This window comes from Tasmannia lanceolata, unplaced genomic scaffold (assembly GCF_043159265.1).
Source record: "Tasmannia lanceolata isolate RefF3 unplaced genomic scaffold, GAP_Taslan_0.1 ptg000012l, whole genome shotgun sequence".
In the NCBI taxonomy this organism is placed as follows: Eukaryota; Viridiplantae; Streptophyta; class Magnoliopsida; order Canellales; family Winteraceae; genus Tasmannia; species Tasmannia lanceolata.
Window position 1 is genome coordinate 23812463 of NW_027518689.1, and position 22094 is coordinate 23834556.

Sequence of the window (22094 nt, forward strand, 5' to 3'; positions counted from 1 at the left end):
TTGCCTTTTATAATGGGAGCTGATATATTCGCCCCCTTTTTTTTTCCTGGGACACCCCCATCCACTAACTCTTCGTTACACACCCGCTTTCCGGCATATTTTGTTAATTGTACTAACTCATTTTGTCTTTTATTATTTAAACAATTGTCAAACGTTATTACACATTACACCTACATATGCTAACCTCAAGTGTTCTATTGCAAAAAATGGGCAAAAAGGGCTCCCCCATTAGCTGCATGTGACCATATTAATGCACAGTGGTTGTGCGCTAGAAATCTCTGGCAGAAGTTGAATATCTTTTGGTGTTAAATGGATAAGTGTAGCGGAGTGTAGCATGTGCATAAGATGAGTGTAGCGGCGATGCGAATGCTTAGATGGATATGCGGCCACACAAGGTTAGATATAATTAAAAATGAAGACATCTGTAAAAATGTAGGCGTGGCCCCAATTGAGGAGAAGATGAGAGAGCACCGCTTAAGATGGTTTGGGCATATACAACATAGGCCTCTGGATGCTCCAGTGAGAAGAAGTGACTCGTGCCAAGTTGATGGAGTAAAAAAAGGCAAGGGTGGAAACAGTGAGGAAAGACTTGATGGCTAGGAACATAACAGAGAGCATGAAAGAATGGAAGAAAATGATCCATGTAGAGGAACCCAACTAGTGACAGGATTAGACTTAGTTAATTTGAGCTGGGTAAATCCTTTCACCTTCTTCATGAAAATTTTAAAAAGATTCTTTAGCCTATCCCAAATAGTTTGGGACAAAGGCTTAGTTGAGTTGAGTTGTCCGGACCACTAATTTAATGGCCCAGATAAGGATGTGAGGAGTCTAAAATGTCAAGAGACTCGTTGGAAGCAGAACTCAGTGGGAAAATTAAATCCTGTATTGATAGGGCTGAACATTTTTCAACAGAAGAGAATGGTGTTTTAGAGGGGGAAGGGAAGGTGGTGTCGGAAACAGAAGAGGAGGATTTAGGAGAAGAAGAGAAGGAAGTTACGGCAAAAGAAGAGAAGGACTACTCTGGTGAGTTTGATGAAATGACGAAAACGGGAGACCATCTGGGAATAGGTTACACAGAGAATGTTGAAGGGACAAAAAATTGTTCCTTGAGATTGAGAAGCGGGATGCAGGAGAAAAAAAGGAAAAATCCTAAGGAAATGCAATAGAGAGCTTAAAGCTCTCGAGAAGTAAAGGTGTTAGTTCTTTGTGGAGTTTATGGGTGGTTTTTTTTGGGACAACTTTTATTACGTTTATGGGTTAGATTTGTACAGTTTTTTGGGGACAGGATTGATCATAATCTTTTTGTAAGTCCCTAACACAGGGTTTTCGATTGGATATGTTAAGAGTTTCTGTTTTAACCCTGAAGCAGGTTTTCTTTAAAATCTTCGAGGAAGATTGCACAAAGTGGAGGGAGATTATCAATCTTCGGATGAGTTGTTTTCAAGCTCTTGGAGACTCTGATTGGGAAGGTTTGTCTTCAAGATCTTTGAGGAAGATCGCACAAGTTGTTTGGAAGTTCAGTTGAAGGTGTTCTATTCAAGATCCTTGAGGAGGATCGCAATGTTTGTTGGAATCTCTATGGGTGCTGATTCAAGATCTTTGACGAAGATCGCAAGAGTTTGGTTGGAAGTGGTCTTTTTGGTTTTTTTTTTGGTATGATGGAGAATGTAAAGGAAAATAGTTCTTTTTTGGATAGTTTTTAATTATCTTTTGGGCTTTGGAGCTCTCTCCTTAGCCGCCATACGATGTTATCATGGGCGACTCCTGGTCCCTTCTTCATGTTTATCTTGTATGATTCATCAATATTTATATATATATACTTGTCAATTTTCAAAAAAAAAATTATGACTACTTTTCCACTAGGAGCGGGTGTGCCAAGGTAGAAAAGGGTACTGATATTAGCATTACTATGTTTTGATATCAACACTAAATCATAGTGTCTTTTCCTTCACTTATGACAGCTTTTTTAGAACACAAGCCTTTGCGTTGTTTAAATGGTTAAAGACAAATTGTGTTTGTGCAACTATCAAAACATGGCAGCGAGAGAAACTGAATTCGTGCAATTATCAAAACATGGTGTGGACCCCGATCCGAAGAGATGGCGGGGAAAGAACGAGTCCCTCGTCGGTCCTTTGGGATCTCCACATGGAGGAGAGCTCTATCAAGGAACTCTCAAAATAGGTGTCACCGTCATAGCATAGCACGAGTGGCGATAAAAATGAGATACATCTTGATCCGGAGCCAAGGCTCGAAACCAAGACATACCTAAACTAACTCAGAGTCGCCATCCAGGGAAGTCAACCCTGGAACCCGAAAACAAATCCTCTGTGAAATGGATAACCAGAAATATATATGGGCTCATGCCTGATTACGGATGAGGAAGGTCCGAAGAGCATCTCAATCCGCCCGAGTGCAAGCACTTGGTCTCTTATGCCATTTTTTAATTAACTTTGATAAATTTTGGACAAAAATCAGGTGAAATGAGAACAAATATCCCTGAGAAAAACGTCTACCTAAACATGCATGACCCGGGAATAGAAATAACAAGCGCACACAAAATAATAAAAGATAAGTGTCACCTAAGCATTACTAGGTTATGAGTGACATGCCTAATGGGTGTCTAAGTTCTGGTGGACAAACACATGCATGCTATAGCTAAAGGTATAAGGTCTACACAGGAAAGTAAGAAAAAAACATAATAAAACATACAACACGACTCGATACTACACACAATATGACACAACAAACCCTAAGACTCTAAATGTTTTCACCCGATTCTTTGGATGGTCTAGTATTCATCCAAAGCCGCCTACGTATCCCCGTCTCCACAAGAATCAAGGCAACGTAGTTCTTCGCTCATATTCTAAACTATGATGCCTAAGACATCTAGACCACTAAACTAGACTCGACCTAAAAGACCAGGCTAGTTATTAAAGCTTCTTGAGCGATATTTAGATTCAAGTGAATTGTAGATTTTAAGATATCCTATATGACCTAACTAAATGCAAGTTTTTTAACCCCAAGTAATGCAAGTGGTTCCTATATCCTATGTGTAACTAGGCTGTACATCCTAAGGAAAACAATGGGCAGACTAACGCATCCTACTCTAGTCATCAGTCGGTGATGTAGATCGCTAACTGACCGGACAGAGGCGTTAAACTCCTAGTTATGACACACTTCTAACTTTAACACAAACACAAAACTCTAAAAAAACAAACACAAGCAAAGCACACAACATGCCAAGTACAGACTCCTAACTCTAATACTCCCTATCTATGACAAACTTCTAACTCTAGAGGAAGATCTTTTCGAAAACAGTTGTATGAAAGATTTTTTATATTTTTAAAAGGGTTAGATGGTTTATTTACAAAGTTTGAAATGTTTATTTTGAAAGTTTTGACTGGACTTGGGATAAAATCCCAAGCTGCCTACGTATCTCATGAAAGATGATCAAGCCAACGTAGTTCGGAAACAAACTCTCCTAACTACTCCTAAAAATCTTTAAAGCATTTTAAATGTTTCAATGTTTTTGAAGTTTTAAATTTTAAATGCTTTTGAGTTTTTTAAAGTTTTCAAATGTTTTTGGATTTAAAATATTCAAATATTTTGGAATTTTAAATGATTTCAATATTTTTGTTGTTTTAAATTTCTAATGTTTTTTGGATTTTAAAAAAGTTTTCACCCTTTTAGTCCAAGACCCAAAGGGAATACACAAAGAAACATCCTAGGGCCAAACTCTAGGGCTAACAGGGGAAACCCCTAAACTGGGTAAGCTAGTGTCAAAGATAATGAAATGATTTAAGATCCCAAACAAATCAAACTCTAACAGAACTAGGCTAGTTTCTAAGGATAAAATCCTAAACAAGTAATTCTAAAGAAGGGCTACAAGTTCGTCAAAGGCACTCTAAAGGAAGAGCAAATGAGTAAAAGATTCTCTATCACTCTAACAGGGGGTACAAATAAATTAAGGTATGACTAACAACCCCATAAGGGTACTAATGAGACTGAGCAAGTCTTCTAGACATAGAGGACATAAACAAGAGTGCTAGATTACTAACAGACTAAGTTGGTCTCCAATTAGTAGGGAGTACAAGTTGGGGTACAACTTAGAAAGGGTTCTATAGATGAGGCAAGGCATGCCTCCTATGGATAAACTCTTTACCAAATTAAGGTAACCTTCCTAAAGGTAGGCTCTTGAAATTCCACTTAGCAACCCAAGAGGGGGTGAATTGAGTTTCTTTTCAAATTTTAAGGATTTTGAAAACTTAGATTGCACTAGTTTTAGATTGAATAGGAAATCAAAGATAGTATTTAAAGCAATAGAAAAAAGCTTACCACAAGAGAAGAGGTGAAGAGACAAAGAAGCTTTGACACAATAATTTTTATAGTGGTTCGGTCTTAGCTCAAGACCTACTCCACTCTTCTCAAGTTACTCTCCTTGAGGATTCCACTATCTTCTCCAAGGAACTTAAATACGGCATTCCTTTCGCCTTGTACAAATTGAGCTTCAAGCTCCAAGGGTCTTCTACGGCGCCCTTCGTGCCAAATACAAAGAAGATGAAAGGTTTTAGCTTGCTTGCCTCTAGATAGGCTAGTTTACAAGTAAAGCTCACTCACTCTCACAAGAACAAGATGAACAAATGAAGGTCCTAAAGTCTCTCAAGAATAATCTAAAGTAAATGGCACAAGAGAGAGATTGAGAGTGAAGATTTTGAGGAGAAGGAGAAGGAGAATGAATGCCTTTTAGAGCTCTTAAAATCTTTGTAAACTCTCCAAGAGTCCCAAGGTTCATATAAATAGAGGGGAGGAAAATACACAATTTTTAAGCTCCCCAACGGTCTTCTCGGACTCCGGGCTCGGAGCTCCGAGTCCTATAGCTCGGAACTCCGAGAAGCCTACGAACAGCAGATTTTTTCTTATATTTTTGCTGTTTTTGTTTGGGCTTTTGGAACTTTAATTTATCAAGTAAAATGGAATGTCATGAGGGTCCAACAATTTTGGGACACCACTATGATCATTCACAAACCCATTAAGTTCTAATTAGTTTGATTTTAACTCTCTTTTGTGCCATAGACCTAGATTATACATGAAGGACCTTTTACATTCTAAATTTACTTGGTCTTCAATCTTGTTGGCACCTTGTAGAGGCTTTGACATGTCTTCACTCAGCTCCACTGATGCTTGAGCCAAGCTTGAACTTTTAAGTTGATTACCATTCTTGTTAGGCTAGAGTTCAACCTTGTCTTTGAATACCTTTGAGATGGTGATGCCTTCTTCATGCCTTTGATATCACTTTGAGCTTGAATGATTTACCGTTTATCATTTACTCTTGAGGATGCTATGCTGTGAACATTATAACTTTACCAATGGAAATCATTAGTGTATAAAACATTTATTTTATAACAAATTGAGTTTGTTAATCATCAAAACATTTCAATAGGAGTACTTGTTGAACCCTTGGGCTAACAATCTCCCCCTTTTTTATGATGACAAACATAATTTGTTTCAGGGTAGGAGCTCCCCCTTTAGGGATGAATAAAACAATTTGGGCTCCCCCTAAGAGTTTGATTTAATTGAACATTTAAGGCATTACTTTTAATGATTGAATTTTGATTGTAAAATTATAAGCATAGAGCTTTGCTCCCCCTTAATATATGCATGTTATTATGACTTGGGAGCTCAAATATTCTCCCCATTTTGTCATCACCAAAAAGGTGGAACAAAAGGAAAGGGTGTAGGTGAGAGCCAATGAGACAAGTGAAGTGCAATGCAATAGAGAAAGCAGGCATAAGACAAGGTATGCAAGCAAAAAAAAGAACAGAGAAGCACACCGCACAGTAAACCAAAGAGATAAATATATATAAATGATGTGAAATGGCATACATAAAAGTGCATATAACCAGTCAAGGGACATAGCATTCATGACGCATCATAACAGTGACAGAAGTAGATAAACCGAATACATCCCAAAAAGATCCAACTAACTAGAGAAGCATCTAGCTAATAGGATCCATACAACCAACAGATAATAGAAACAGATAGATAAGCCTAAATCAGAGCAAAATGGGATCCATCATCAGAGAACGAGAGCCATCTACTACTCCGGAGGAGGCGGTGGATGATGTGAAGAACTGTCCGGCGCCTGGCCCCACTGGTCACCGGAGAGGTAGCGATAATAGGCGGCCCACTGTTCATCAACATGGGTAGTCATGGTCTGGAAGCGAGTCGAAATCTCAGAGTCGACATGGGTAGACAGCCGCGCAAACTGTGAGGCCATGGATCGCTCAATAGTAAGGGTGTCAATTTTGGCTCGGGCTCGGATGCTCGCTCGAGCTCGGCTCGGAAAAAGCTCGGCTCGAATCCTTAACGAGCCGAGCCGAGCCGGTTGTCCAGGCTTGTTAAGCTTAACGAACCGAGCCCAAGATAGGCCAGGCTCGGCTCGGCTCGTTAATGATCGGTGGTAAACAACCAATGTTTTGTTGCGTGTCGTTGCCTGTAACGCATGGAGGCCATCTGTTGCTTTGCATGTTTAGGTCCAACTGCTCGTTCTTATCTCGTGTAAAGACCACCACTCCTGCTACCACTGTCTTGCAGGCCTCTGTCAACTTGCATGTACGGCAGACATTTCTTGATATTACGCTCCATATTCTGATTGTGTGCCACGTTAGGATGTCTAGAAGCCTCTCCAGTTAGTGCTCTGCCTTCCCTGTTCTTTCATCCTTGTTGTGACACACGTCCCCTATTCTTTCGTATAAGTGATCCCTATGCGGGTACGACTTACGTGTTCTGCTTTTTGAGCCAGTTGTTATCCACCATATTCTTGACTACCGCCACGTTGCTTGATTTTGAAGCCACACTTAGATCCTGCCTTTTTCTCAATTTTGAATCAATGGCCTCGATTAAGCCTTCGTTGCATCTTTCATCACTAACCATCAGATCCTATCCTTTCGTTTTTCTTTCTGCCGACCAATGAGCACCGTCTGATTTGTTGCCGTTATCCATCTGTTGATTTGACGGTTGAAAGGTTGTCTTCTCCGACGCCCCCAAAAGATTTTTCACCATGTTTTTTTCCGGAGTCTTGGCTGTCGCTATTTCCTTTATTCCATCCATGGTCAAGATCGAAAGGATAGTGTTCACCATGGATTGCAACAGAAGTCGCCGCGAGTTTAAAATCCATTCCAACCTCTCCGGCTACCCCAATATTGTAGTACCTGTTCTCAACTTTCAATCTGGCCACAGATCTAAGAAACCCCCATTCCGACGTGAATACTGTCACTTTCGCAAATTCCAAGCTTTTTGGATCATCACTCTTTTTTGGAACCCCATTTGTTACTTGGACCACCCCCCGTAGTGTAAAAAGAGTAGTCGAATTACACTAGATAGGGTTGTCCAGGGAAGATGAGGGGTGTGAACTTAATATAACAAAAGCTCGTTAAGGCTCGCGAGCCTGGCCGAGCCGAGCCCGAGCCGAGCCGAGCCTGGCCAAGCTCGGCTCGGCTTGGCTCGTTTACACCCCTACTCAATCGCCTCTTGCATGTGAGCCAAATCCTTGCGAGTGCAGAACTGAGACGTATCCTGTGACGGCTGGGGTGCCGGTGCAGCCTGGTCCTCGGCTTCGTAGCCGCCTCCATCGTCAGAATCAATGTCAATCGCTGCTTGATTGAGAGCCATGCGGTTAAAGGTCGGAACATCAAACGGGGCAGTCGGAGTCATGGTCATCTCACCATCCAAGATGATGCCAAAGTGGTGGAAGACACGGGTGAGAATCATGCCATATGGCAAGGAAGAGCGGTAGCGGCCAGGGGTCTGAAACATGTAGCGAAACATGATATAAGGCAGACAAAGCTGGCGGCCCTCGAGGATGCTGTAGATAATATATGCCTCTAAGGGTCTTAGGGCTTCACGCATCCCAGCACGAGGTGTGAAGATGTGGTACATGAAGTTATGAAGCATGCGCGCAACCGGAATGAGATCGGCAGATTGGACGGGCATATTGGCGTGGTAGCGCCGTGTTATCCGACCATAGACAGTGTCATGATCAAGATCATCAAGTGAATGTGTCCCATCTTCCGGCCAAAAATAGTGTGAGAGGCCTTCATGGCTAATCCCAAGAAGTGTGGCAAAAGTGTGATAGTTGAGTTTGATGATAGTTTTCTTGATCTTAGATTCGATTTTGAAAAAGGAAGGGGAAATGGTGAGATTGGCATAGAAGAGACGCACCAATCGAGGGTAAACGGGTTCGTTGATGTGAAGGATGGGTGTCCAATGAAGGGCATCAAATTTTGCCTTTAAATCAAAAATTTGAAGGACAGGGGGATCAATGTACCTGCCGCTGAGGATACCCCTAGTGCCGACGTCGGCCCAGAGTTTCTTGGCCTTATCCCCAGTGAAAAAGGAGTTGGACACAACCTCAACCGCCACAGCCTTCGCCTTCTTCCGTGAAGGCCCTTCTTCCTCGAGAATGTCTTCAGGAACGTATTCAGGGTCTGCAGCTTGGGAGGAGCCTCCAATGTTGAGATTTTTGATTTTAGGAGGCATGGTGAGCGAAAAATGTGGGTGGAGAGAAAAATAAGGAAGAGACAGAGCCCTAAAATGGAGGAAAATAGAAGAAGTTTTGAAAGGAAGAAAGAAAAAATGAAAAAGGGAAATCCTAGGGTTTGAAATGAAAAAACTAGGGTTTTTAGGAAGGAGAGAAGGATTTGGAAGGGAGAAGAGGGTTTTGGGGGAAGATGTAGGGAGAAAATGAAGAAAAATAACGAAAATGGAGGTAGGGTTTGAAGAGAAATGGAAGGAAGAGGGAAAGAAGAGAGAAAAAAAAATGAGAAAAACAGAACCGGGTCCAGGGTTTTAACGTTCCTGGCCCGATTCTCGGAGCTCCGAGAAAAGCTCGGAGTTCCGAGAACACACGATTTTTTTTTAAATTTTCTACTGGCCCGATTCTCGGAGCTCCGAGGACCACCTAGACGAAATCTCGGAGTTCCGAGAACCTTTCCAGGTGCCCTCTACCCATATTCTCGGAGTTCCGAGAATTTATTTTTTTTGTTTTTGTAAGGAGGACATAGTTACACACATACACATATATATACATATATATATATATATATATATATATATATATATATATATATATGTGTGTGTGACATTGCAAGTATAAACCATGATCCAATGCATGAATTACACATATGACTTACCGAAGGTTTAGATGATGGCATATGGCCAAAGTTTTAAGTATCTTAATTAGGGGTGATGGTACCGACTCCCCCTTGACATGAAGTGGGCTATGGGTACCAATTGAGTGAGTTTTAAAGTTAGGGTTGGATCATCTAAAACCATGTAGTCACTATCAAAACAAGATATATATATATATATATATATATATATATATATATATATATATATATATATATATATATATATATATGAGAAAAGTGTTTCTAGTCCGGCCGACTAGAGATCATTCTCTAGTCCGCCACCCAAAAACACATGGGTCCCACATATTTGGGTGATGCAAAGCATTCATTTGATGGGCCCTGACATAGAGACGGTGTCCACAAGAAATTAGCTTCATAGGATCATCCCAACCCTATGATTTGTGGAGCTTAAAATGGACGGCTATAAACCGCCACAAATCTGTCCATTTTTTAACTCCACAAATCGAAGGGTTAAGAAGATCCTATGAAGCTGAATTTTTGTGGACATCCTATCTATGATGAGGCCTATCAAATGAATGCTTTAGATCACCGCCAAATATGTGGGACCCATGTGTTTTTGGGTGGTGGACTAGAGAATGATCTCTAGTCGGCCGGACTAGAAACACTTTCCTCATATATATATATATATATATATATATATATATATATATATATATATATATATATAAGAAAACGGTTCCTAGACATTAGTGTAGATAAGTTATCTACACACCACCTTAAATACAGTGGGGGCCCACATTGTTTGGGTGACCCAAAGCATTCATTTGATGGGCCCTTACATAGATAAGGTGTGCCCAAAAAATCACCTTCATAGGATCATCCTAACCCTTTGAACCGTGGAGGCAAAAAATGGACAGATTTGTGAAGTCTCCATAAATCGTAGGGTTGGGATGATCCCATGGAACTGATTTTTTGTGGACACCCTATCTATGTGAGGGCCAATCAAATGAATGGTTTGGATCGCCCAAACAGTATGCCCTCCACTGTATTTTAAGCTAGTGTGTAGATAACTTATCTACACTTGTGTGTAGAAACCGTTCTCTTATATTATATATATATATATATATATATATATATATAGAGAGAGAGAGAGAGAGAGAGAGAGAGGAAAGCATCCATTTGATGGGCCCTTTCATGGGTAGGGTGTCCACCAAAAATCAGCTCCATTGGATCACCTTAGGGTGTCCTTTTTGTGGGGCAAAAAATGGACAGATTTGTGGACAAACAGTATCTGTCCATTTTTGGCTCCACAAATGGACCCCCATTGGTGATCCAATGGAGCTGATTTTTGGTAGGCTCCCCATCCATGATGGGGCCTTCCAAATGAATGGTTAGGATCACCCCCCCAATGGCCCCACCCTCCTGTTTTTGTGCTCGAGCGCAGAAACCCTTCTCTCTCTCTCTCTCTCTCTATATATATATATATATATATATATATATATATATATATATATATATAATTTTTAAAATTTTATTTTATTTAAAAATTATCAAATCCTCGAATCCTACTTTTTGGGGTTTGATGAATCCGACACCCTGAATCCATGTCGGATCCCGACACACGAATCCGAATCCGAGCAACACAGCCGAGAAGTTCTTGAGGCAAATATTTGTGACTATGATATCAGTGACCAGTAGAACAAGCATGAGAGAGAGAATCACATTATAGCAATCATTATTTATTTCATATACGTGTTGAATTTTTTGTTACTGGTTCTCTTCTAAGCTGTACTAAGCAAGTTCATGTAACTCAAGATTGAATTTCCTTGGGATATGTTTTACCTACGACTATGAGATATTGATTTTAGATTCTGGATTTTATAATGTCTTGAAATTTGTTTAACATTTGCAGGCATTGACCCAGCTTCCTCGAAGGGAAGTCCAATTAGCCACCAAGTTTGGCGTCTCCTTTTTAGAAGGAGAACTAGTGATAAAGGGTGACCCAGAATATGTACGAAAATGTTGTGAAGATAGTCTTAAACGTCTTGATGTGGAGTACATTGATCTGTACTATCAGCACCGCGTGGATAGATCGGTGCCTATAGAAGACACTGTAGGTGCTAGAAATTCCCATAGAGTTGTTGATTTGGTTGGATTATGCTTCTTTATTGCTAGTCATCTGTGTCTAACGTTAGTCAATCATTAGTAACTGATTAGGATTGAAATGATTTTCTGGTGAGGTAGATGGGGGAGCTCAAGAAGTTGGTGGAAGAGGGAAAGATAAAGTATATTGGATTATCGGAAGCTAGTCCGGACACTATAAGGCGTGCGCATGCTATCCATCCTATAACTGCTCTACAAATGGAATGGTCTTTGTGGACCCGTGATATTGAAGACGAGATAGTCCCCCTTTGCAGGTTTGTTCATATCTCTCTCTCCTTTCTTGCATTCATTAAATACACCTATTGACTGCTGATTTTAGTAGTGCAAACTGTAAATAAGTGTCACGCCCCGACCCTATTGTGTAAATATTATCCGGTTCTGGGTCTTCTACCCTCCCTGGTTTTGTTCTTAAGCAGCACTAAGCGTGGCTGACCCGCTCCCCAGGGCCTGCCCCTTTGAGATGCTGACCCCACTATGTAAATATTGTCCGGTTCTAGGTCCTCTATCCTCCCTGGATTTGTTTTCTAGGAGCACTAACCATGCCCGACCTGCTCCCCATGCACTAACACGTCTACACAGGGGAGAAGGAGAGTTTACATATATAGGTCTGGAGCTTTCTCTCCCTTTCTAATGTGGGATCATACAATTCACACCCCTTAGGGCCCAGCGTCCTCGCTGGCACACCGTACTGCGAGAAGTACGGCTTTGATACCATTTTGTCACACCCTAACCCCCCGTGTAAATATTTTTTTGAAAATTGACAATTTCATTGATACTATGAAGATTACATTGGGGACCAGGGGTCCCTACTTGCATTACATAGAATCAATTAAGGGTGGCCAGGAGCATACTCCTAGGCCAGTAAAAACCAAAAGGAAATATCTTCTGGGTCAACCGCTACAGGTAGGTCCCCACTTCCATATGCTGCCACCATGCCGAATAACTATTTCACTTCCCTTTCAAATAGGGGTAAGCATTAATTGGTTAAAACCGAATTAACCGACAGAACCGAAATCAGTCGGTCAATTCGGTTCGGTTCCAGATTGGGTCGGTTCGGTTTCGGTTTTTAAAAATCCAAATTTCGGTTTTCGGTTCCCGAAGGCAAAAAAATTGGTTTAACCGAAAACCGAATTTTCATTTAAAAGGTTTAAATTTCGGTTTTCTGTATCGGTTTCGGGTTTACAAACTCTCTGAATTTAACATGTCCCCACGTTATTGTTTTTTACCGTTTTAATGACCTCGCCATATATCTATCCATCCCATACGTAGGGGTAGTTTAGCCCTTTCGATAGCTTTTCCCTCAAGAGAAAGTCTCGAATTTCTATCATCTGACGTGTTTAATTTGACCGACTTTTTCTACTTTAAAATGTAAAATTCCTATCCAATTCTTTTATATACACGTCATTGGGAAGATTCCCACCCAACCACGTCTCCCTCTCTGCACCTGACATCCCATCAAGAGAAAACCCTACACATTGGTCTCTCTCACATCTCTCTGCAATTGTTTTTTATTCCCCTAACCCTAACTCAAGCTGCTGCTTCGAAATACAATAGAACTGGAATTAAGTTCGGATCTTTTTCGTTTTTGAATTTGGGTTTTTCCCCACTTCTATTCTTGAAAGTCTTTTGTTTGGATGAAAATTGGACCATTGTTCAACGCTTGATGAGGTCTTTCCACAAACACTTTCAACAATCTCATGGCATGATTTCTATTTCAGGGAAGTTTCCAATGCCCGAGTTAATGAATTTTTTTATCCCATTTTCTTAGATTATGCATTTTGTACACTGGAGTATCTGATTTCTTCAAACCCATTTTCTTAAATCTTTCAATTTTTGGTTCCTTTGAAATATACTTGCATGAACTTAGCATCTTCAACATTAAAATGAAAAATTTCTTTTTTCTCCTCCTCAATCTGGGATACGGGTTAGACTTTTTGAATTTGGGGTATTTATTTTTTTCCACTTTCCCACCCCTTTTCATTTTTTTAATCAAAAAATACCAAAGATCAGTGAATTCGGTTTTCGGTTTCGGTTCCAATTTTGGGTTTCAACTTCTCAGTTTTTTCAGTTCGGTTTTAACCGAATACGCACCCCTAGTTTCAAATTCTTCATCTACTAAACAAGCCGAGAGTACCTTCACCATTCCCCCTTCCTTTACACTGCCCAATGGTCTTAATTAATTCGAATCCAACAACAAGTGTCATATTTGTGGGCCCCATCAAGTCATATGTGTGACCTGCCACGTCACACAAACTTCTCCACCGCTTTCTAGCTGGTGAATTCGATTTTCAAAAATCCCGCTCAAAGCCCTGAAGCTATTGTACGCCCCTAACCGTGCACGATAGACAACCCATCGAATCCGATCTTCGGCGGCCTCCACCTTGCACCACCCATGTCCCGGGGGGTATCTATTAAACCACCAATCCAAAAACCCTAGTCTAACCCTAGAGACCACAATTATTCATCATAACTTCTTCCTCTTCACCTCCGCCATAATTCTAAATCCCCAACCCTACCCTTCCTTCCACCTAACCCTAGAGACCACCATTTTGTCACCCTAGCATTCTTCCTCTTCACTTCCACCAAACCCTAAATCCTGACCCTACCCTACCTTCCACCTAACCCTAGTCGTACCTCCTCCCTCAACCACTACCTCTCCGGCCACCGCCTTCCACCACTCCAGTTAACTACCTGCAACCCAAAACACCTATCCTAACCTAGCACCCCGACCCTTCTAGCCCCAACCTTGCACCTCGATCAAACCCATCTTTTACCCCTAATCTCCAGACGGCAACCTCAACGCTATCTCCGGCTACCTGTCACCTCCGCCACTCAACACGGCCCCCAGATCCGGCGACCCACGGCTTCCCAAAGCTCTTTGCCGGTCAATCGCCCCACCATTTCCGACATCCCACGTGCTTTCCGCGTTTCACGAGGGGGAGGAGGGTTTGGAATAACTGGCCGTCTCAATACCGCCGTCCGCATCCTTAATCAAACTTTTTCTCCACCGCCACCGCCACCACCAACACCTCCACATCCAATCTCCTCATTTTTTCCCCGAATCCGGCCACCCTTTTTCATACTCCTGCCACGACCACTGCTTTCGACGACTCTCCCGCCCACTTTCTCCGTCCACCCTACGCAGTTCCGATCTTTTCCCCATTAAATCCGGCCCACTCGGACCCAGATCCGGCCATTCCGCACCTCCTGCTACCATTGCTGCATCCCCTGCGAGATCTGCCCAAACCCGGGCATCATCCGGCCACCAACACCTCCCTTGCCCATCAAGGGAGAGAAAGGGAGAGATCAGAAAGTAGAAGAGATAGATCTAAGAGAAAGAGACCAAAGAGATAGAAAGAGGGGGGAACAGAAAAAACAGAAAGAGAGAGATCAGGGAGAGATCAGAAAAATGAAAGAAAAGGAGATAGGGGGAGAAGGAGAGAGATCAGGAAAGGAGAAAGAGAGAGAGAGAGAGAGAGCTTTTGTTTTGGTGTATAAATATTGTCTGGTTCTGGGTCTTCTACCCTCCCCTGTTTTGTTTTCCAGCAGCACTAACCGTGCCCAATCCACTCCATGTGGCCCACCCCTTGGAAATGCAGAAAAAAGCATCTACACAGGGAGATGGAGGGTTCACACATATAGCCCAGGAATTATCTCTTCCTTTCCGATGTGGGATCTAACAGTAAGTGTGAAGGTTCTCTTTTGGTTAGGTGGAGGTGCCTCTCTTCCTTTCGTGGTGTCTTTTTAGGGTCTCTCTCTTTATCTCCTTTTTTTGTTTGCTCATGAGACTCGGCGGTTAGTTATCTTTGTTGTTTCACTTATTTGCAAAATTTGAGGTTCACCCCATGGCTGCATTCTTTTGTGTGTTAAAAAGAAGTGTAAAGTTTTCTTATTAAAGTAGCTAGCTTTGTTCAGATTATCAACACTGATAGAACTTCTATTACATGTGATTGTTGTACAAATTTCTAACAGTAAGAGTGTTTGATAGCTCTGATCTTTGTGGGGTGGAGCATGACAAGTTATCTCTAGAATGTGAAAGTAAGATCTACACTGTTACATATGTTCTGGTCCCTGACATGGTTTAATGGTCTTTGTCTCCATTTTTATGGGAGGTATAACTGCAAATTCATGGTTATGAAGGGTATCACTATAAATTCTCCTTGAGTTACCGTGCAAAAAAAATTCCTCCATGTTTTCTATTTCTTCATTTGTTAGGTAAAAAATGGGAAAGATCTCCTTGCTTGAGTTACTTCTATCCGGAGACAGTGCTTTGATTAATAGCTAACAGCAGAAAGTGATGGAAATCCTTGCACAAACTAATTCTATATGGAACAAGTTAATGCTCAAAAGACTCTTGTAGAACAATCAAGTTTGAGCATACTTTGACTCAAAACTGACTAAACATAACAGGAAAGTATTTTATTCTAAGTAGGACCTAAATAATGCATAACCAATAAGGAATGAAATCTAACTTTTGGTAGAAAATAATATGCAGTATTATTTCTTGTTTCTATTACTAGTAAGAAACCCCGTGCGATGCACGGGGTGTCAAAGAAAAGGGAAAGTTTGTGCATGGTAAGTTTGTGTAAGTGAACATGAGTAATGACATGATAATTGAAGTGTTTTTTATAGCAATCGGAATAGAAAACCAGTTGTGAGCGCATCAATCGTCTAAAATCTTAGAAAAGAAAAGAAGATGGTGTATTTCATAAGAAACCCTAGGTTTCAAATCAACAACTACTAATCAATGTAGAGATATAAAACTCTAATCTAAGCGACCTTAAACAACAATCCATCTAAATCCATATTTAAGCCTTTATTGTTATCTAAACCACAAATAACCAAGCAGGAAACGTCATTTCGATTAAAAATCAGAGGACCACTAAAAATACATGAAGTAGGATGCTTCATGACAAATGAGATGGTTTTTTTTAATGAAAATAACTCACATTTGAAGTTGAATGAGGGATGGGGTACAAAAATTACTTTCAAGAAGTTACAATTCCCTCCTAAAGGAGCAGATATATCTCAAATATTGCAATTTGAATGTACGTGGGGTAAAAAATCTTGAAATAAAATAATAAATTATCCAGCTGGCATTTTAATTTCAAAATATTCAGATCCTTCTAATGCTCCACATTGCTCGATCAGATTTGGAAGAACGGAAGAACCAGAACCTGACCCTGATAGAGGTACAACGGCTATCAATATCCATAAAAGAACATTTAGGAAAAAAAATTCGGAATAGACATGGGATAGACCCGCGGATGTGGAGAACTGCCAAAATCCTAAATTGGAGTCAACTGACAGTTTGGTAAATAGATGATGTCCACATTTAATACCAATAGTGTTTCCACCAGCTTTGGGAAAGTCAAAAGAAGCAACACACTTGAACTTGTGTTGCCTGTACTCTTCACATATGGCATTGAGAGGACATCATTTGGAGTTCATTTGCAAATCTTGCATCTGAATGACTGAAGCTTTCAAATTCAACGCCTTATAGGCCACCGAAACCCATCACTCTGGTGGAACTTCAGTTTCTGTCGTCGAATTAAATATCCTACCTGACCTGGCCAAAGCTTAGCAATAATAATATCTTGATGCCTAGGACCAATTGAAGCGTTGGAAAATTTTGGCATGGAATTTTGACTGCAACTGAATGAAGTATAGGTCTTTAGTTTTGAAGATGAGTCTGTTGATGCCATTTGAAGTTCATTTCCCACTTGAGTTCTTCTGACTTCGCTGCAATGCAAGAGGACATCATCATCAGATTGCAAACAATATGCCAAAAATGAAAAGAGCAATAGACAGAAAAGGAGGGAAATTTTTTAATAGCACAAACTTCGAACAATGGATACCATGCATATAGGCTATACCTGTAAGATGGGATCTACCCCTTTTACATAGGGGTACTTCTTTTTCTTTGCGATGCATTCTTTGCATTATCATGAGGCAATTACGGGAAAAGAAAAACAAAAAAGTCTTTAGCATCAAATAAAAATTCACTCGTCCTTCCAAAATCAGTCTCGGAAATCATTCCCTTGGTTAAGAGGGCTTTATACATACAGAGGATAGAGAGGTTCAAAGTTCAAATTCTAGAACATGGACCTAAGTCCATTTGAGAAAAGAGGTAACCCTTAGAAATGAGTTTACAAAGCAAACAATAGCGTAGCACAAACTTTCAAGACAAAAGTGATGGAAACACCCTCATACATCATGACAAACAGACCATATAACACAAAGATTCATCACTGTTAATAGCTCAAGGCTCCTTTCTATTGAAAAGAGTTTAGTAGAGCAATAGAAATCTACAGATGAGAGGCAAACCTCCCGCAAATGTGTTCACACTCATGGCCATCAAAGGTTGTGATTTCACTCTCTTCAAATGGTAAAATCCTATAGAGGCCAAGTCTCCACCCTCAGCTCAAGAAAGTTAGTGCAGACCATGTACACCCAGCTGTAATCCGTGCAATGTTAATTGGGTATTTCATGACCAAACAGGATGGAATAGAACAAAATGAAACCCGAAAATGTAGAAGTAAAAAAGAACACAGAGAGTAGCCAAATAAATCGCAAACGCAACACAATCAAACCACAGAAACTTGATGTAGAAAAAAAGAAAACATTCATAAAAAATTACCATTCAAAAAAAAAAAAATAGGGTTTATCAAAACTGCAGCCACTCCAAGCCATTGGGATAAGAAATGACAGTCATATTTCCACTAATCCAGTAATGAGGGTAGACATCAAATGATTTATGCATTGAAACTAATTGGAGTCTTTCCACAATGTAGCCTTTCATATTTGGTCGACCATCTCTCCCAATAGAGTCCCATTCTGTCACTTCTCCATGTAAATAAATATTTTGATTCATATATAATATTCTGACAGAACTGTATATTGCTAACATCCACAGAGTATAACAAACAAGTATTTAGTTGGGGAACTCATATCTAATCAGAAAAGTAATTAATGCATTAAAATAATTAAGTAAAATAATTAATGCATTAAACAGTTTTTTAATGCAAAAATGTAAGGCAAAAATATAATTAATGCATTAAAATAAGGGAAAATAATTTTTGAAATGGAAGCACCAATATTGACCCACTTTGAATTAACAAAACCTCGCTAATAAAAAACCAACCTCAAAACCAAGCATCAAGATCAAAATTAAACCATAGAAATGTGATTTAACATAATTTTTGTTACAATTGTCCAAAGTGTGTAAAAAATATAGCAACTAAGATGTCAACCAAGATGTGGTAAAATAGCAACCACTTCTCAATGAGGGAAATAACCCACATCCTCCTTTAATCACACCTAACATGTCATACCTTGACAGTAAAAGGCAACGGACAAAATCAATACACAGGTTATGTCACGGTCTTTCAAAATAATGTGAACACAAATCAAATTTTGCCAATTCAGACAAAAAACAGCAAACTATGCAAACCAAGGTATTAGAGAGCCACTATTTGGGAAAGTGGCAGCAATTATTTCAGAGAAAAGAAAACAGAAGAACTTTTTCACTGATTTGCTGACTTGGAAAAGGCTAGTAGAATCCCAACAGAAAAGAAAAGCATTATTTGGGAAGCCAAATGACCATGTTTTCGAAGTATGGAATGTGGAAGTAAAGCATCCATGACTAATTCTCACCTAAAAACCAGAAGAAAATAAGAAAGCTAAAAACTATGGGTTGAAAAGATACAGCTGAAGCTCTCACAGATGCACGGAGAATCAAACAAATGGGAAATACGCTCAACTCTCAAATAGAAGAACAATATCTAGGAGCCATTAATTCAAAAGCAAACCAAAATTCATCTAACAAAAAAAAGAAAGATAAGAACAATGGAATCAGCCGAGGCCTTCCATCTATCCAAACTTGACAATGAACTTTTAATTCATAAAAAATTGCAAGATAATTGGAAAATACACAACTCTTGCTGGCATTGCAACTGACACCTTAGAAAATCTGCATCTTGAACCATACAAATTCAAAGTTATTTACTTTCAAATTCCCAAAAATAATCATATACACAAATTGTTACAGAATAAAAGAAATTTGCAAAATCCTGTCAATATCATTGGGAAGACAAGATCAAAATGAAAAGGCTATAGTATGAAGAAAACATAATCTGTATGAATATAAAAGAAGAAAGATGGTTATTTGCCATAGGAAAAATCCAGTTCCGTAATCCCCAGTTGTGGACAAACTGCAAAACCCAAGGAAGTAGAAAAATATAATCCATATAATGAGGGAATATAATAATATAATACATATAGTAAGGGAATATAAGAGTAGACTACATCAGAGAAGATCAAACACCTATTTTTGTTTATTTTTTGGTAGGCAAGCTGGGATCGAACCTGTAACCTGATATCTAGTTTGCAAAAATATTATAATCCAAAGTATTTGTGAGGTAATGGAAATAGCGATTCCAACTTTATACTATAGCATTGATATAGCATTGATATGATATTGTTTTTTATTCATTCAAAAGTCGTTTAATTCCCAACTTTCTACAGGGAGAGAAGCAGCACTATACATTATTATGTTTTTTTAAGATAGCACCACTGTACATCACCTAAATGGATGAGATAATTGTAATTAAATAATCCAAAAGTAATATACTAAGATAGCGCCACTGTACATCACCAGCTGTAGGTTTGAAATTGAAAAACAAAAAAACTCGGAAGAAAACAAATGCACATCACAACAACTAACCCGGAAGAATTATCAAGGAATAATCCCAGATAGATAGAGAAGATACCTTGTTGTCATCGGTGTTGAAATTATGGAAGACGGTCATGGAAAGAATTGTGTAATTTCTTTTATCTAATAAATTATGCCTTACACCTGTTCAATATGACCAAAACAAAACTTAGACATTCGTATGCCCCAGTCGTAGGAAAAAAACAGGGGGAAAAAAAAAGAAGACACCATGAATGAAGTCTTGAGTATGGCAGTTGGAAGGAAAAAAAAACAGGTAACTTGGGAACAGAATTCCCGCTCCAAGTCCTCTTTTTCTTCTATACTTTTTGGTGATACAAAGGTGAGGAGATGTTGTCTTTAAGAAGAACCCCCAAAACCCTCTTTCATCTGAAAATAACTGGCCAAGATCCTTTTCGTTAAGCTACAAAAAGGAGAACGTCTTCAGGGCAGCTTCTTCGTCTGATTTCATGGCAGAGAGAGGGTTTTTTTTGCTGATGGTTGCATAGAGAGATGCGTGGGAGAAAGAGAGAGAAGTGTCGCTATTCGTGTACGCGTGGGAGTAACGAGAGGACACGTGGGAAAGAGAGATTGGAGACGTGGGACGGCTGGGGGCACAACAGGAATTTTCAGATTTCTTTTAACACATTGGAAAAAAACTGAAATTCAGAAAAAAGTCGGGCATTTCCTTCTTGATAAAAATCGTTAGCATAAGTTCATTTAAAACCTAATAAAAAGGGGCAGGGCAGTAAAAGCATATGAGAGAGAACGGAGGAGAAAAATCGAGAGTTAAAAAAAATAATTCTCTTTTTTCTCTGTCTATATTGTAGTAGGTACCAAAGTTCTGTTGCAACTTACAATAGAAATATGAATTAATAGTCAATGGGTAGCTCCTGATTACAATTGTCATCAATATACCTCCAATCTGATGTCAAATAAAAGGTAAATCAGTGTAGAAAAATCACAACTAATTTTCCAATGGATAACAAATCAAAAGGGTGAAAATCCGCTTCAAAAATAGATTTGATCTAGGATGATTATAGCTGCAGACCAAATCCCATGAAAACCCTATGGAAATTGTTATAAAACCTCCGCAATCTTGGAGATTTCTTTCCTAGAAATCTCACGAACAGGAAAAAATAGTCATCAAAATTGTGACTTCATCTTTCTTATTTCAAAAGATGAAAACACTATTCCAATAAATAAACTTAGTTACATACATATAAATAAAAAGTAAATAACTTGCTAGATAGCTCTAACCCTAATATAAAAACTCTACTTTTGGCAAAAATATCCTCACTTAAAACTCTCTACATAAACTTATGAATAGTGACTTGAATAGTATAATGAACAGTGATGTGAATAGTGTCATGAGAGTAGAGTGTGCCCTCCTTTATTATAATTCACTTTTGTAAACTAAGTGGAACTTAAATAATATCTAATCTATTATACCCCTATGACTTAAAAGCTTAAAATACTCATTTAAAATCTTATAACTACGATAAAAAAGTTACTTTGGTAATAAGGAGGAGCCCCTCTACGTCAAACTTGACAAATAGTCCCAACTCCTCTCTACTTCTGCTTATGGATCAATCTGATCTGGATTTTGAATACCAGAGATGTGACTTCCATCTTTTTTCTTTCATAAAACTTGGTGATTGCTGGTTTAACTCAACCTCCAGTTCAATCATCCTCTTTCAAATATAATTGCTTTTCAACATAAATATCCATAGGATTCTTTACTCAAATCCTCATAGGACAATTCTTCATCTTCTACACGGAGTACACAATCAAATGCTTCCATTTTTTTTTATATATTTTGAATAATAAAATGCTTCCATTTATTGCAGACATAGATTATGTGTTGTGGCTTGGTTGCGCAGAATATGAGAGAGAACAATGTTAAGTTGTGTAAACTGCTCCATAGCCTTTTGATCATCTCTTTCTGCTCATTATCGACGCTTCTCCTTAATTTTTCCATCTTCTTTTTTCTACTTAAAAGTTAAAACTTCACACGATTCAGAACCAGAAGGATTTTTAGGAGACATCTTGGCTAATACTAATTTAAT

At 39.3% G+C, this 22094-nt stretch overlaps 1 protein-coding gene and 1 long non-coding RNA gene across 2 annotated transcripts in view; one reads left to right on the plus strand and one right to left on the minus strand.

Moving 5' to 3' along the window:
- Positions 1–833: 833 nt before the first annotated feature.
- LOC143888649 (perakine reductase-like) overlaps positions 834–22094 on the plus strand; it is a 34209-nt gene continuing 12948 nt past the window's right edge. The window contains exons 1-3 of the mRNA XM_077393085.1: positions 834–1082; positions 11065–11265; positions 11397–11569. Coding sequence (XP_077249200.1) covers positions 834–1082; positions 11065–11265; positions 11397–11569 — 623 coding nt within the window. The remainder of the gene's footprint in view (positions 1083–11064; positions 11266–11396; positions 11570–22094) is intronic.
- On the minus strand, positions 16365–20657 carry LOC143887740 (uncharacterized). The gene is made up of 2 exons (XR_013254357.1): positions 20087–20657; positions 16365–17057 (listed from the first exon to the last, which is right to left on the minus strand). It is a non-coding gene; the product is annotated as an uncharacterized LOC143887740 (long non-coding RNA).